General features: G+C 39.3%; 2 protein-coding genes across 4 annotated transcripts in view; one reads left to right on the top strand and one right to left on the bottom strand.

Annotated features, from left to right (window-relative positions):
- The window catches only part of LOC108590822 (uncharacterized), a 66,684-nt gene extending 61,476 nt beyond the window's left edge, over nt 1-5,208 (bottom strand). Inside the window, exon 1 of one of the 2 annotated variants that reach the window (XR_013532916.1) lies at nt 4,673-4,798. Coding sequence is in view for 1 of the 2 variants with exons in the window: in XM_078366559.1 (XP_078222685.1) it covers nt 4,783-5,097 (315 nt within the window). In the remaining variant the exon portion in view is untranslated. Of the gene's footprint in view, nt 1-4,672 lie in introns of both variants that reach the window. The other variant, XM_078366559.1, reaches the window with a different exon arrangement.
- ADAD1 (adenosine deaminase domain containing 1) overlaps nt 4,849-13,032 on the top strand; it is a 64,024-nt gene continuing 55,840 nt past the window's right edge. The window contains exons 1-4 of one of the 2 annotated variants that reach the window (XM_078366557.1): nt 4,849-5,067; nt 5,497-5,673; nt 6,568-6,756; nt 10,341-10,508. In XM_078366557.1, the coding sequence (XP_078222683.1) occupies nt 5,505-5,673; nt 6,568-6,756; nt 10,341-10,508 (526 nt within the window). In that variant the 5' untranslated portion in view covers nt 4,849-5,067; nt 5,497-5,504. Of the gene's footprint in view, nt 5,121-5,496; nt 5,674-6,567; nt 6,757-10,340; nt 10,509-13,032 lie in introns of both variants that reach the window. The other variant, XM_078366558.1, reaches the window with a different exon arrangement.

Raw genomic sequence — 13,032 nt, 5'->3', positions numbered from 1 at the left:
TGAACAACTTGAAAAGGTAGAGAGATGGTAAAAGCACTGTGCCCATGCTCAGAACAATAAAAAAGCTAGACAAATCATAAACAAACAAATTTTCTTGAACCCATAAGTAAACAAGGTCATAGCACAAAAAATTAACTTGAAATCTGGAAAGAGACAGGCATAGGAACACTTGGCCGGATGTTCCTATGGCCATCTGTTGCCCTTCACTCTGCAGATAAAGGTTTTTATTCCTCGGGAGACATAGAGGACACGGGTGCTCAAAGATGAATCCAGAGTAAGCTTTCCCCTGTGGCACTGAATGAACAGGGAAGAATATCCAGCAGTGAAATTCTGCCAACATCCATGTCAGAATGCAAAAATGATACAATCACCCTGGAAAAGTTTAGAAGTTTCTTACAAATTTAAACATACACTTACTATACGACCCTGCAATACCATTCCTAAGTACTTGCCCAAATCAATTGAAAATTTATTTACACAAATGTTTATAGCAGCTGTATTCATAATTGCCTCAAACTGGAAACAACCAAGATATACTTGAACAGGTGAACATATAAACAGTGGTACAATGGAATATTATTCTGCAATAAAAAGGAAGAAGCTATTGATTCACTCAACAACATAGATGAATCTTAAATGTGCTTTTCTAAGTGAAAGAAGCCAGATCCAAAATGTTACGTATTTTATGATGCAATTTATATGGCATTATCGAAAAGGAAAAACTGTAGAAACAGAAAACAGATCAATGGTTTCCAGGAGTTATGAGAGGGAAGAAGGGTTAACTACAAAATGACAACAAGAGGGAAATTTGAGGATGATGAAACTGTTCTGCACAACAGTACTGTAGTGGTGGATATATGACCATGTATTTGTCAAAACCCATAGAACTATAAACAAATAACAAACCTAAGTAACTTTGGGAAACTGTTTTAACTATATAATGTAAGCATAAAGGAAAAAATGAAAGAAATATCCTGGTCAATAGGGTTAAAGAAATAAAAATCAAAGAAATAAATACTAAATTCTTCTTGGTGGTGAATTCGTTTCTCACAAAGGTACAAGTTAACCAGTATGTATCTACTTTACACTGAAAAATAAAATACATTTTAGATATTGCAGATTTCTCATTGTCAGGGAAAGAAATCACAGATAAGGGGAAAGCAGGAATGAATGCTGGGGTGTCAGATTATAGTCAAAGGTATAAGTACAAATTTGTTTATATATAGAAATATAGATGTGTCTGTATACAGGGGTTAGTATATACAAATATATTTCCTAGCTCTGTTCTCTGTGCAGGCATAGAAGCAATGACACCTAGTAGGAATAAGCACTTCTAATGCTTAGAGCTTAGTTTCTAAATACCAGCCTCCTGAAAAAGTAACCACAGCTTCTTGTTAGATGTGGGGCAGGAAAAATACTTAAAAAAAAAAAAAAAAAAAACACATAAAAGGACATGTCAAGAGGACACAGGGCCAATCTGAAATAGTTAACAACAACCAAAGCTGGAATAATTTGAGTAACAAAATAATAATGGTAGTGTCAACCGCGGTGGTTCATGCCTACAATCCCAGCACTTTGGGAAGCCCAGACATGTGGACTGCTTCAGTCCTGGAGTTTGAGACCAGCTTGGGTTATATGGCGAAACCCTGTCTCTACAAAATAATAATAATAATAATACAAATAATAGCTGGGCATAGTCATGCATGCCTGCAGTTCCAACTACTCAGGAGGCTGAGGTGAAAGGATTGCTTGAGCCCAGATGACGGAGGCTGCAATGAGCCATGATCATACTACTGCACTCCAGCCTGGATGACAAAGTAAGACCCTGTCTCAAACTAAACTAAACTAAAATACAATGACAGTATTGGATTATACTCAAATGACAAAATAAATACCTATGCCTCCATAGTTATATAATCAAATAACTGAATAAACATAAAGAAAAGGGACAAGTCTTTCTTACATAATTCCAAATAATAAATGTAAAAAGAACTAGGGAAATTGAAAAGAATCATTAGAACACCACAATAATAACTGCTTTGGGCAAAACTCCAAAGATGAATGCTAAAATGAGTGGGTAAAACAGTGCATATACATAGCCTTAAACTATTCCCCCCCAAATATTTATTAATATGTGATATGAACATATGCCCACAAATTCTGTGATACTCCTCTCTCCAAGAGGTGAACCTTTTAACAAATAGAGAGTAGAAAAGGGAAAACAGAAATTGTATGGTGGAGAAACCAGGCAGACACAACATTAACCAATTCACCAAAGTCAGCATCACCAGTTATAATCGTTATTAGGAATTCCCTAATATGCCCTGGGAAGAGAACTTCATCTATGTAGTATTCTTCCCAAATAACGTAACTCTGTGTAGTCATGAGAAAACATCAGGCAGACCCAAATCGACAGCCATTCTACAAAATACCTGACCTGCACTCTTCAAAATTATCTAGGTTATGAAAAATAAAGAAGGGCTGAAAAACTACCACAGACCATGTGATACTTAGGAGATATGACCACTACATGCAATGGCAAACTGAATCCTGAAACAGAAAATGGACATTGGTTGAAAAACTGGTGAAATCCAAATTAAGTGTGTTGTATAATTAGTATAATCTTAATTTATTAGTTTTCATGAATGTGCCACAGTTATGTGAGACAAAGTAGCAAACATCTGCCTCTGGCAGCCAGAGTTCACCCTTGCTGTGAAGAAGCCATGTTTGCTCACTGCTTGTGAGCATGACTTCACAACTCCCTGACTCACTGACTGAGTGCAGCCAGAAGAATGCCCTGAAGATGATAACGACAGGTTCCCATGTCTCTTGTCCGAATCACTGCATTTTTAGAAAAGAAGTTCAATAATCCTAGCTTTTGTCTTTTCCTATATATGAGATAATGTCTGACAGTAATAATTATTATGCCTCTGTAATCCATAACCAATGTACTCCTCTCCCACCCAAACTTCGATGAGATTTTGCTCTACTGTAACTTCTGAGCACATGCAGAACATCCACATCACCTGATACATAAAATATGTGCTGAAACACTGCCTTGGTGCAGTGTAACAGAAACTCTCTGAAAGACTCTCCTGCAATCCTCAGTAAGACTCTGAATAAAACTAACCTTAATTCTTTGAAACCCTGATTTCTTTGTCTTGACAGTTAATATAAGATAACATTAGGGGAAAGTGGATGGAAGGAATGGAAAGACTGTACTATCTTTGTAATTCTTTCATAAATCTAAAATTACTTCAAAATAAAGCAGAATTTATATATTACATTTGTGTGTGCAGTAGAGAACTTTGTACCTCATTCCTTTCACTCAATGAGCTTTTATTTCCATTCCATGTATGCCCTCAAATTTGATTCTAATGTACTTAGAAGTTGTATTATCATCCTTTTACTTTTTGACATCTGAACTTTTAATTTCCTGTAACCAGAGGTCTCTACATGTTCATTTAAAAAATTCTAAATTATCATTGAGATTGTTAATGGGCACTTGATCAACACAAAATAATCAACACACATTTTAATAGCCACTAAAGAAAAATACTTTTATTTAAAATGCATTGCTTAACGAGGGGATAGGACATTTTCTTCCTATCAGCCCATATATTTCTGGATGCATATTACTTCTATTTGTTCTTTTCCTTTTTTTTTTTTTTTTAAAGAGATGACACCTGTAATCCCAGCACTTTGGGAGGCTGATGCAGGCGGATCACGAGGTCAAGAGATTGAGACCATCCTGGCCAACACGGTGAAACCCCGTCTCTACTAAAAATACAAAAAAATTAGCTAGGTGTGGTGACACGCGCCGGTAGTCCCAGCTACTCCGGAGGCCGAGGTGGAAGAATCATTTCAACCCAGGAGGCGGAGGTTGCAGTAAGCCGAGATTGTGCCACTGCATTCCAGCCTGGTGACAGAGCAAGACTCCATCTCAAAAAAAAAAAAAAAAGAGAGAGAGATGGTAGTCTCATTATGTTGCTCAGGCTGTACTTGAACTCCTGGGCTCAACTGGCCCTCCTGCTTCAGCCTCTCCAGTATCTGGGACTACCAGTGCCCACCACCATGCCTGGGTTTTTTTTTTTTTTTTTAAGAGGTTTACATCTGACTTAATTATTGAGAACACTGGTCCCTATAAAAAGGTAGATGAACACTGAAATTTTGTTATAATGAAGTCACTCAATGCTTTGGATTACTTTTTGTTTACATGCAGACATTTGTTGGGTGACAGTATTCTTATTTTCCACGATCTATCACCTAACACCTCAATTAGGGCCTCCTTCAACCTTTAGGAGAGCAAATAATTGAAAATATCCACACTGAATTTCTCATCCGGATAGCAGAGCCATTTGCTCTCAAAGACCACACCTGTTTTCAGAATTGTTCGCTCACTGGCCAAGCTTCAGGACATGTGAGATTTTTCCGTAAACAGGAAGGCCACCGTGGAGGCCAAGCCTTCCCCATGGGCGCCTTCTCAGATTGCGAGTAGGGATGAAGTGATGGGTTTTCTCGAAACCACCCTCACGCAGGTACCCCTTGAGCAGCCTTCAAGCAATCTGTGGAAGGAGGCCCCAGGCACAGACAACTACAGAAGAAACAATCATTCCTGAAGGGTGCAGGGGACACAGAACAGTAAGGAAGAGGCCGAACTGCGCGATTTTACCTGGCTTCTCCAGAGGGGGAATGCGGTCAGGTGGACCCGGTCCTTGTGTTCCGAGAACAGAGTCGACGTCACCTGTGCCTCGAACGCGTGCGACATTCGGCGTTTCTTCCCTAGGCGACGCAAGACGCGGAGCGCGGCGTCAGGACGCTGACGCTGGCGCAGGCGCAGGCGCAGGCGCACTGCCCTCCAAGACGGTTAGTGATTGGACGAAGCAGGGAGCGGGGGCGCAGGCCCGGGTCCTGCAGGGGCATCGCGAGGCCTGTTTTGAAAAATGCGGCCCTGATCCTGTGGCTCTCGCGCAGAGTGTCCTGAAGTGAGAAGTTGAAGCCGGGAGGTGGGAGCAACGACGGCGGCGGCGGCGGAGGTGGCGGCTGCCTGCGAGTCCCCGGCCTGAGGTGCGGCAGCAGTTGCCTGCCTACCCACATAAAGGGCAGGAAGGAAAATTTCGGTGGGTGTGGGTTGGGTCAGGACTTAGGAGGCCACCAACGAGCTTTTTTTTTTCCTCTTTTTTCTCTTTTTCCCTGGCTTTGCTGATAATATCTTCCTGACTCCTGAGTAGTTTTAAGGTCTTTTACACAGACATCCCTCTGTTCCTTCTTTTCCTCTTTGTAGCAGAGGTTTAGGGAAGGAATTCAGGAGAGGAGGAGATCTGTGTCTATGAAAACTCAAAAGCAGTCATGAAATCAGTTCAAGAGGGATTTGGCTGTAGTCATCTGATGTGTGCCAAGGCCATTTATGGAAATACGGGGAGGGGCGGGGTTTGGGGTAAATATTTCTTGTTTACGTAGTGTTTTGTTTTCTGCCAATTTAATCGTGACTTCTAGGTGCGAAAATGGCTAGCAACAATTGGTTTCAGAGTTCGCAGGTCCCCAGTTTTGCCCAGATGCTGAAAAAGAACCTGCCGGTTCAACCAGCGACACAGATGGTAACTACACCCACAGGATGTTTCTCAGAAAGTTACAGCCTGTCCAAGATGGCATCCAAGGTTACACCAGTGACAGGTACGGCTTTTTTCATTTGTGACAGTGAGTCAGTTCTTTACGATCCTGGGTTTACCTCTCCTACAAAGAGGGAAAGAAAGAACAGAGAAAGGTTCATGTAAAAGACCTTAAAACTACTCAGGAGTCAGGAAGATATTATTAGCAAGGTTTACGATTTGTGGAGAGAGAAATCCTGTGTAAATGTCTACACGACCAGGAAATCTTTAAACCGGAGGTTTGACAGAACTTACTGGCTATCCCAGAAACGAGCAGCACAGGGAAAGAGTTCTACAAGCCTCCTTCCAAGTGCTGAGTCAGATGCCACCTGGAGCTGGCATCTGACTCAGCACTTGAAGGAGGCTTGTAGAACTCTTTCCCTGTGCTGCTCATTTAACCATCCGTTACCACCTTGACTCAAGTGTGGCTTGTCTTTCTGAGATGAGGCGTAAGGGAAGACACTGGACTTACACTGGTCTGTATTCCACGTAACACTTAGTGTAAAGTATAAAGCAGGGGCAAATATACTTTAAAATTCGATTAAATCCAGTGAGAAAAATAGTAGATGGGAGCCAGAAACTACGTTCTAGTCCCACATCTGTGTCTTTATGTATTCTAGGCCTTAGTGACATAGTCTGTAAAAATAGCTTGGTTTTTAAAGACCCTGACATCACTAAAATTCCGTGATCCTTTGGTATCACTTAATAATAGCATGCTGACATTATGTTTTTGCAAAATAGTACTACAAAAGATAGATGTAATAACATACGGTGCTTGTCATATGTGCCAAAATTGTTTGTAGAAAGTTGTGAAAAACATGATGAAGTGTATCTGGTACAACCTTACATTTTGGGGAGGATTTAGTGCTTTTGCTCATTTTTTTTTAACTAAAATGACAAGTATAACATTTGTTTTTAGGCAATTTTCCAGAACCGATGCTTTCCAAGAGTCTTTCATCTATTTCAAATCCTGTCCTTCCTCCAAAAAAAATACCTAAGGAATTTATAACGAAATACAAACGTGGAGAGATAAATCCTGTGTCAGCCTTGCACCAGTTTGCACAAATGCAGCGAGTTCAGCTTGACCTTAAGGAAACTGTGACAACAGGTAAGTTTAAAGTTGTATTTGTCCCAAAAACAAAACCAAAAGTATAGCATAATAATCATGCTAAATTTAGTTCTTTCATGTAATATTGGGGTTAGGTAACTGCTTGTATGTTTTTATAAGAATACTTAAATGTTTATGCTCACACTTTAGCCTTTGTAGCCTCTACAGATAACTCACATGTACCCAAGTTTTATGATTATTGAATTGAAATTTTTTATGTGTGACTAGCTGAATGGAAATTAGTCTCATGGACTACTTTGGAGTCTAATTACTTCTTATATCATAAACATACTTTTGTAGAGATGTTAAATATTTGGACTATGATTATTTTATGAGAAGGATTCTGTAAGTATGATGCCTAAGAAAAGTTAAGGTCAAATTTGCCTTCTGAAATTCAAGCATTAAGTTGTGAAATTACAGCGTTAGATTACATGATTGGTACTTTGCAGACTTGTTTGTTACAGTTTTTTAATTCTCCCTCAAACTCCCCAGCCAGAGTAGTCTAATTATGATGTACCTGTGAAAGGATATAGGAGTACAGATCAGGAAAATGCAGAAAGCAGTTTCTGGTCTCTTCACGTTATAGCCAATGATTTGGAAGATTTTAGGAAAGTGGAGGAATAAGTGCCCTTAAGAAGCTTAACATTTTTTAATTTTAAAAACTTTGTATATGTGTACGTGTGTGTCTTTGTACAAACGCATGTGTAGTTAGGCTTTTTCTTTAATTTTCCTTGTGCTAACTTGTCAGTATGGATCTCAAAGCTAATATCTTTGCTAAAGAATTTTTTTAATGTCAAGATTTTAATAAGGATAGTAACAACGACATCAAGCAGTCTGTTGTTTTGCATGGAATACCAGTAAACTAACAGGTGACACAAATAGTGTCTTAACATAAATGGTGGTGGTAACAGAGGTGGGCTTAATGTCTGTATAACTAGTTAGCTTTCCTGCAGTAATCTCGGACTTCCCTTGGAAAATGTAAGCTAAGAAAAAATAAATGATCAGGACAAATCTTCACTGCTCTGAGCAAAAGCTACTAAAAAACATGACCTGTTGGTTGTTAATAATGTGTATTTTATGCTCAAAGTATAGTTCAGTAATCCAATTCAGTGCATTTGGTAGTAAGACTACAGTATCAGTATTTTTTAAGTAGCTCTACATGTGATTTAGATTTATACTAAAGTTTGAGAACCCGAGTTATAAACAGGCTAAAGCTTAAAGGCTCCACCTTCTGATACAGAAGACTTACTAACAAATATTAGGTGAAATATCTTTTTTTAAATTATTATTTATGTAGAGGCTCGCACTCTGTTGTCCAGGCTGGAGTGCAGTGGTGATCCTCCCACCTCAGCCTCCTGAATAGCTAAGACGGCTACAGGTATCCACATGCCTGACTAATTTTCAAAATGTTCTGTAAAGAAGGAATCTTTTTTTTTTTTTTTTTTTTTTTTGAGACGGAGTTTCCCTCTTGTTACCCAGGCTGGAGTGCAATGGCGCGATCTCTGCTCACCGCAACCCCCACCTTCTGAGTTCAAACAATTCTCCTGCCTGAGCCTCCCGAGTAGCTGGGACTACAGGCACGCGCCACCATGCCCAGCTAATTTTTTTTTGTATTTTTAGTAGAGACGGGGTTTCACCATGTTGACCAGGATGGTCTCGATCTCTTGAGCTCGTGATCCACCCACCTCGGCCTCCCAAAGTGCTGGGATTACAGGCGAAGAAGGAATCTTGCTATATTGTCTCGCTATATTGCCTAAGCTGACCTCAAACTCCTGGCGTAAAGAAATCCTCCAGCCTCAGCCTCCCAAAGTGATGGGATTACAGGTGTGAGCCAATGCACCTAGCCAAGATGTGTAATATCTTATATATAAGAATCAGCCGGGCATGGTGGCTCATGCCTATAATCCCAGCACTTTGGGAGGCCGAGGCGGGTGGATCACGAGATCAAGAGATCAAGACCATCCTGGTCAACAAGGTGAAACCTCGTCTCTACTAAAAATACAAAAATTAGCTGGGTATGGTGGTGTGCACCTGTAGTCCCAGCTACTCGGGAGGCCGAGGAAGGAGAATTGCTTGAACCCAGAAAGCAGAGGTTGCAGTGAGTTGAGATCGTGCCATTGCACTCCAGTCCAGGTAACAACAGCGAAACTCTGTCTCAAAAAAAAAAAAAAAATCATCTGGGCCATTTGTTAATTTTACAAAATGCTCTCTGATTTAGTAAACCTGGATTGGAACCCAGGTGATCTGAAGGAAGGAACTTGGGAAACTGAAGTCTGAGATATTATGGGGAAAGCAATTTACCCAGAAGCAGTCAGGAGTTGCTTGTAAAACCTTGATGTACATATTAAAGAGTTAAGGTAATATAATTGTGAGTATGTGAGGAAATAAGATAGTGAGGTTTATGTGCAGCAGCATTGTATATAGCCATCTGTAACCAAAGAGTAGGGAGTCACATTCCTAAAGGCCTCGTAAAGTCTAAATACTAACAAGCAAAACTTCAAACAGAAGAATCTTTGACTTGTAAATACAGGAGACAAGACAATTCCATTTCATTTTTCATCCAAATATGAAAGCTAGGTAAAAGAAATTATGATGACTGGACATTCAGTTTAATTCTTTAGTTTATCATTATGTTTTGGTTCCCTCTCTCTCCCTCTCCCCCTCCCCACCTCCCCCGCTAACTTCCTACCTCCCCTCCCACTCCCCAACCTCCACAAGCTGTAATGTGTTGGATTGCTAATCATAATGCCCTGATGGGTACACAGGGTTTCTTCAAAGGGATCTCTTATATTCTGGAGTTTAAAAGCATATTAGGGCAATCCACGGGGTGGGAGAAATTCAGCTTTCTTTGTATTAAAGTTTTAAAGACATTTGTATTGAAGTTTTTTGTTTTGTTTTGTTTGCTTGTTTGTTTTTAAGACTGAATGTCGCTCTGTTGCCAGGCTGGAGTGCAGTGGCATGATCTCAGCTCACTGTAACCTCTGCCTGCTGGATTCAGGATTCTCCTGCTTCAGCCTCCAAAGTAGCTGGGACTGCTGGCTCATGCCACTACACCCAGCTAATTTTTGTATCTTTAGTAGAGACAGGGTTTCACCATGTTGGCCAGGATGGTCTCAATCTCTTGACCTCGTAATCCACACACCTTGGCCTCCCAAAGTGCTGGAATTACAGGCGTGAGCCATGGCACCCAGCCTATATTGAAGTTTTAAAGATGTGAGATGTTACCTGAAATCTCCACGTTTTATTTCTCACTGGTTGTTTGATAATAATGGAGTGTTTACCATTGCCAGGCATTATACTAGACACTCACTGTTACTCCACATGAGATCTGTACTCTATCACTGGCCCTATTATTGCTCCCACTGAATCTGGAGCCGGCCTAGCTGCTTGAATCCTCAGAATTAGTTCAGGGCCCCATTCAGCTTTAGTTTTAACCCCTATTGGTCCTACAAAAAGGCTTGTAAAGTTGGTGTTTCTGAGGTATTTTTGAGAATTTTTGTACTGGAATGTTTTCTATGTAAAGACATTGTTTGCAAGAATATACTAAGAATTATTGTAGCATTCATTCTGAATTCTTTTTCAAGGTAATGTTATGGGACCATATTTTGCCTTTTGTGCTGTGGTGGATGGTATTCAGTACAAGACTGGACTGGGACAAAATAAAAAGGAGTCTAGATCCAATGCAGCAAAGTTAGCTCTTGATGAGCTTCTGCAATTGGATGAACCTGAACCACAAGTTTTAGAAACATCAGGTAAATACTCTTGATTATAAAGTATTTATAAAAGGTATCATTTTTCAAAAGGAATCACCTGAAATATTTATGTTAATGAGCGTTACCTGACAACTACAAGAAAGAAGTTGCAGGATTTGAATAATTTCTTTCAGTTGCTGTCAGCTGATGTATTTAATAATAGTTAAAATGCTCTCATATATTTCAGCACTGAAAGGTATAATCATGTTGCTAAACTGTTTGGTAACTTTTAAGATTGTTAATGGGTTTGAGTCCTAAAATACACTTTTCTTTGTAATTTGTTGGATTCTTACTATGAATGTAATACTGTCCATTTAATACTTAGGGGTTTTAAATGCAGTGTTTGTGAAGTTTGTGTTAAATTCAGAAAATGGTAGAATTACCTCAGAAAATAATCTAAGGTACCATAGCAAATAAGTTAAGTATATAAACTCCAGAATTACATTTCTCAGGTTGGAATATCGACTCTATGCTGGCAATTTATTTGCCCTCTAAGCCTGTTTCATTTGGAGAGGGGGGACAGTGACAGTTACTACCTTCTGTGGTTGTCATTGGGATTAGATAAACAATGCCTGCAAAGTCCTTAATCGGTGCCTACAATCAAATTACAAAGTATTTAAAATACTTTGTTGAACTTAACTTAAAACATACCTATAGAATTTCCTGAGCATCCAGTTGAATTATCAAAAAAATACATTGGTAATTGGTTTCTCATGATAAATACTTTTTCCCTAATAGCTTTCAAAATGCTTATGTAGGGCTAGCAAATGTTTTACCAAGTGGTCTGCAATCTTTAGTTTCTAAAGATTTATTTTTTTTCACTCCTTTATAAAACTTAAGGTAGCATTTACCCATGTTTACTGTCATTACTTTGAAAATTAAGGTAGCATTTACCCATCTCTGCTATTGGCACTTTTGTATTCATTATTGTTTTCCCCAACAAGTGCCGGTAGTGCCTTAATTACAACTAAAAGTTCTTTGACAATATATTGTCTCTTGGGCTAGAGCCTGGAAAAATAATAAGGTCATCTTTTTCCCCATAGTGAGCTATAGCTGCTTCTTTAATTTGTCTACTCTAGATAGCTGAGTTTAAATACTTATTTTTCTTATGAAAGGTTATGGAAAAGTTGAGGATTCATTTCTTTAATTTTCTGTAATAACCTTCAATTTTTCTAGTCTTCTATTCACAAGGAACTTCTAAAACTTTAGTTTTTTCCAAAACTTTGAACTCATCACTGTTTTAAAATTATTTTCATGTATATCTTTAATATTTTGTGCATTTTTAAATGTAGTTTTTGTTTTGTTTTGTTTTGTTTGAGACAGAGTCTCACTCTATCACCCAGGCTGGAGTACAGTGGTACTATCTTCGCTCACTGCAACCTCCGCCTCCCACGTTCAAGTGATTCTCATGCCTTAGCCTCCCTAGTAGCTGGAATTACAGGTGCCTGCCACCATACCCTGCTAGTTTTTGCATTTTTAGTAGAGATGGGGTTTCACCATGTTGGTTGGGTTGGTCTTGAACTTCTGACCTCAAATGATCTGCCTGCCTCAGCCTCCCAAAGTTCTGGAATTACAGGCATGAGCCACTGCGCCTGGCCTGGTATGGTTTTTTTCCTTCTAAAAAAAAAAAAATGCATGTGCAGAACATGCAGGTTCATTACATAGGTATATGTGTGCCGTGGTGGTTTGCTGCACTTACTGACCTGTCCTCTGTTCCCTCCCCCAACTCCCATCCCCTAAAAGACCCTGGTAGGTGTTGTTCCCCTTTCTGTGTCCCTGTGTTCTCAATGTTCAACTGCCACTTAAGAGTGAGAACATGCAGTATTTAGTTTTCTGTTTCTGTGTTAGTTTGCTGAGGATGATGGCTTCCAGCTTCATGCATGTTCCTGCAAAGGACATGATCTCATTCCTTTTTATGGCCGCATAGTATTCCATAGTTTATATGCACCACATTTTCTTTATCCAGTCTATTATTGATGGGCATTTGGGTTGGTTCCATGTCTTTGCTGTTGTAAATAGTGCTGCAATATACATACATGTGCATGTGTCTTTATAGTAGAATGATTTGTATTTCTTTGGGTATATACCCAGCAATCCCATTGGTATTTCTGGTTCTAGATACTTGAAGAATTGCCATGCTGTCTTCCACAGTGGTTGAACTAATTTACATTCCCACCAACAGTGTAAAAGCATTCCTATTTCTCCACAGCCTCGCCAGCAACTATTGTTTCCTGACTTTTTAATGATTGCCATTCTGACTGGTATGAGATGGTGGTATCTCATTGTGATTTTCATTTGCATTTCTCTGATGATCAGTAATTTTGAGTTTTTTTTCATATGTTTGTTGGCCACGAAAATGTCTTCTTTTGAGAAGTGTTTTTTCATATCCGTTGCCTACTCTTTGATGGGGTTGTTTGTTTTTTTCTTTTAAATATGTTTAAGTTCCTTGCAAATTCTGGGTATTTAGCCTTGTCAAATGGGTAGATTACAAAAATTGTCTCCCATTTTTTAGGTTGCCTGTTGA

The sequence above is a fragment of the Callithrix jacchus genome, chromosome 3, assembly GCF_049354715.1.
Source record: "Callithrix jacchus isolate 240 chromosome 3, calJac240_pri, whole genome shotgun sequence".
NCBI classification, from domain to species: domain Eukaryota; kingdom Metazoa; phylum Chordata; class Mammalia; order Primates; family Cebidae; genus Callithrix; species Callithrix jacchus.
This window is presented reverse-complemented; position numbering and strand designations above follow the sequence as displayed.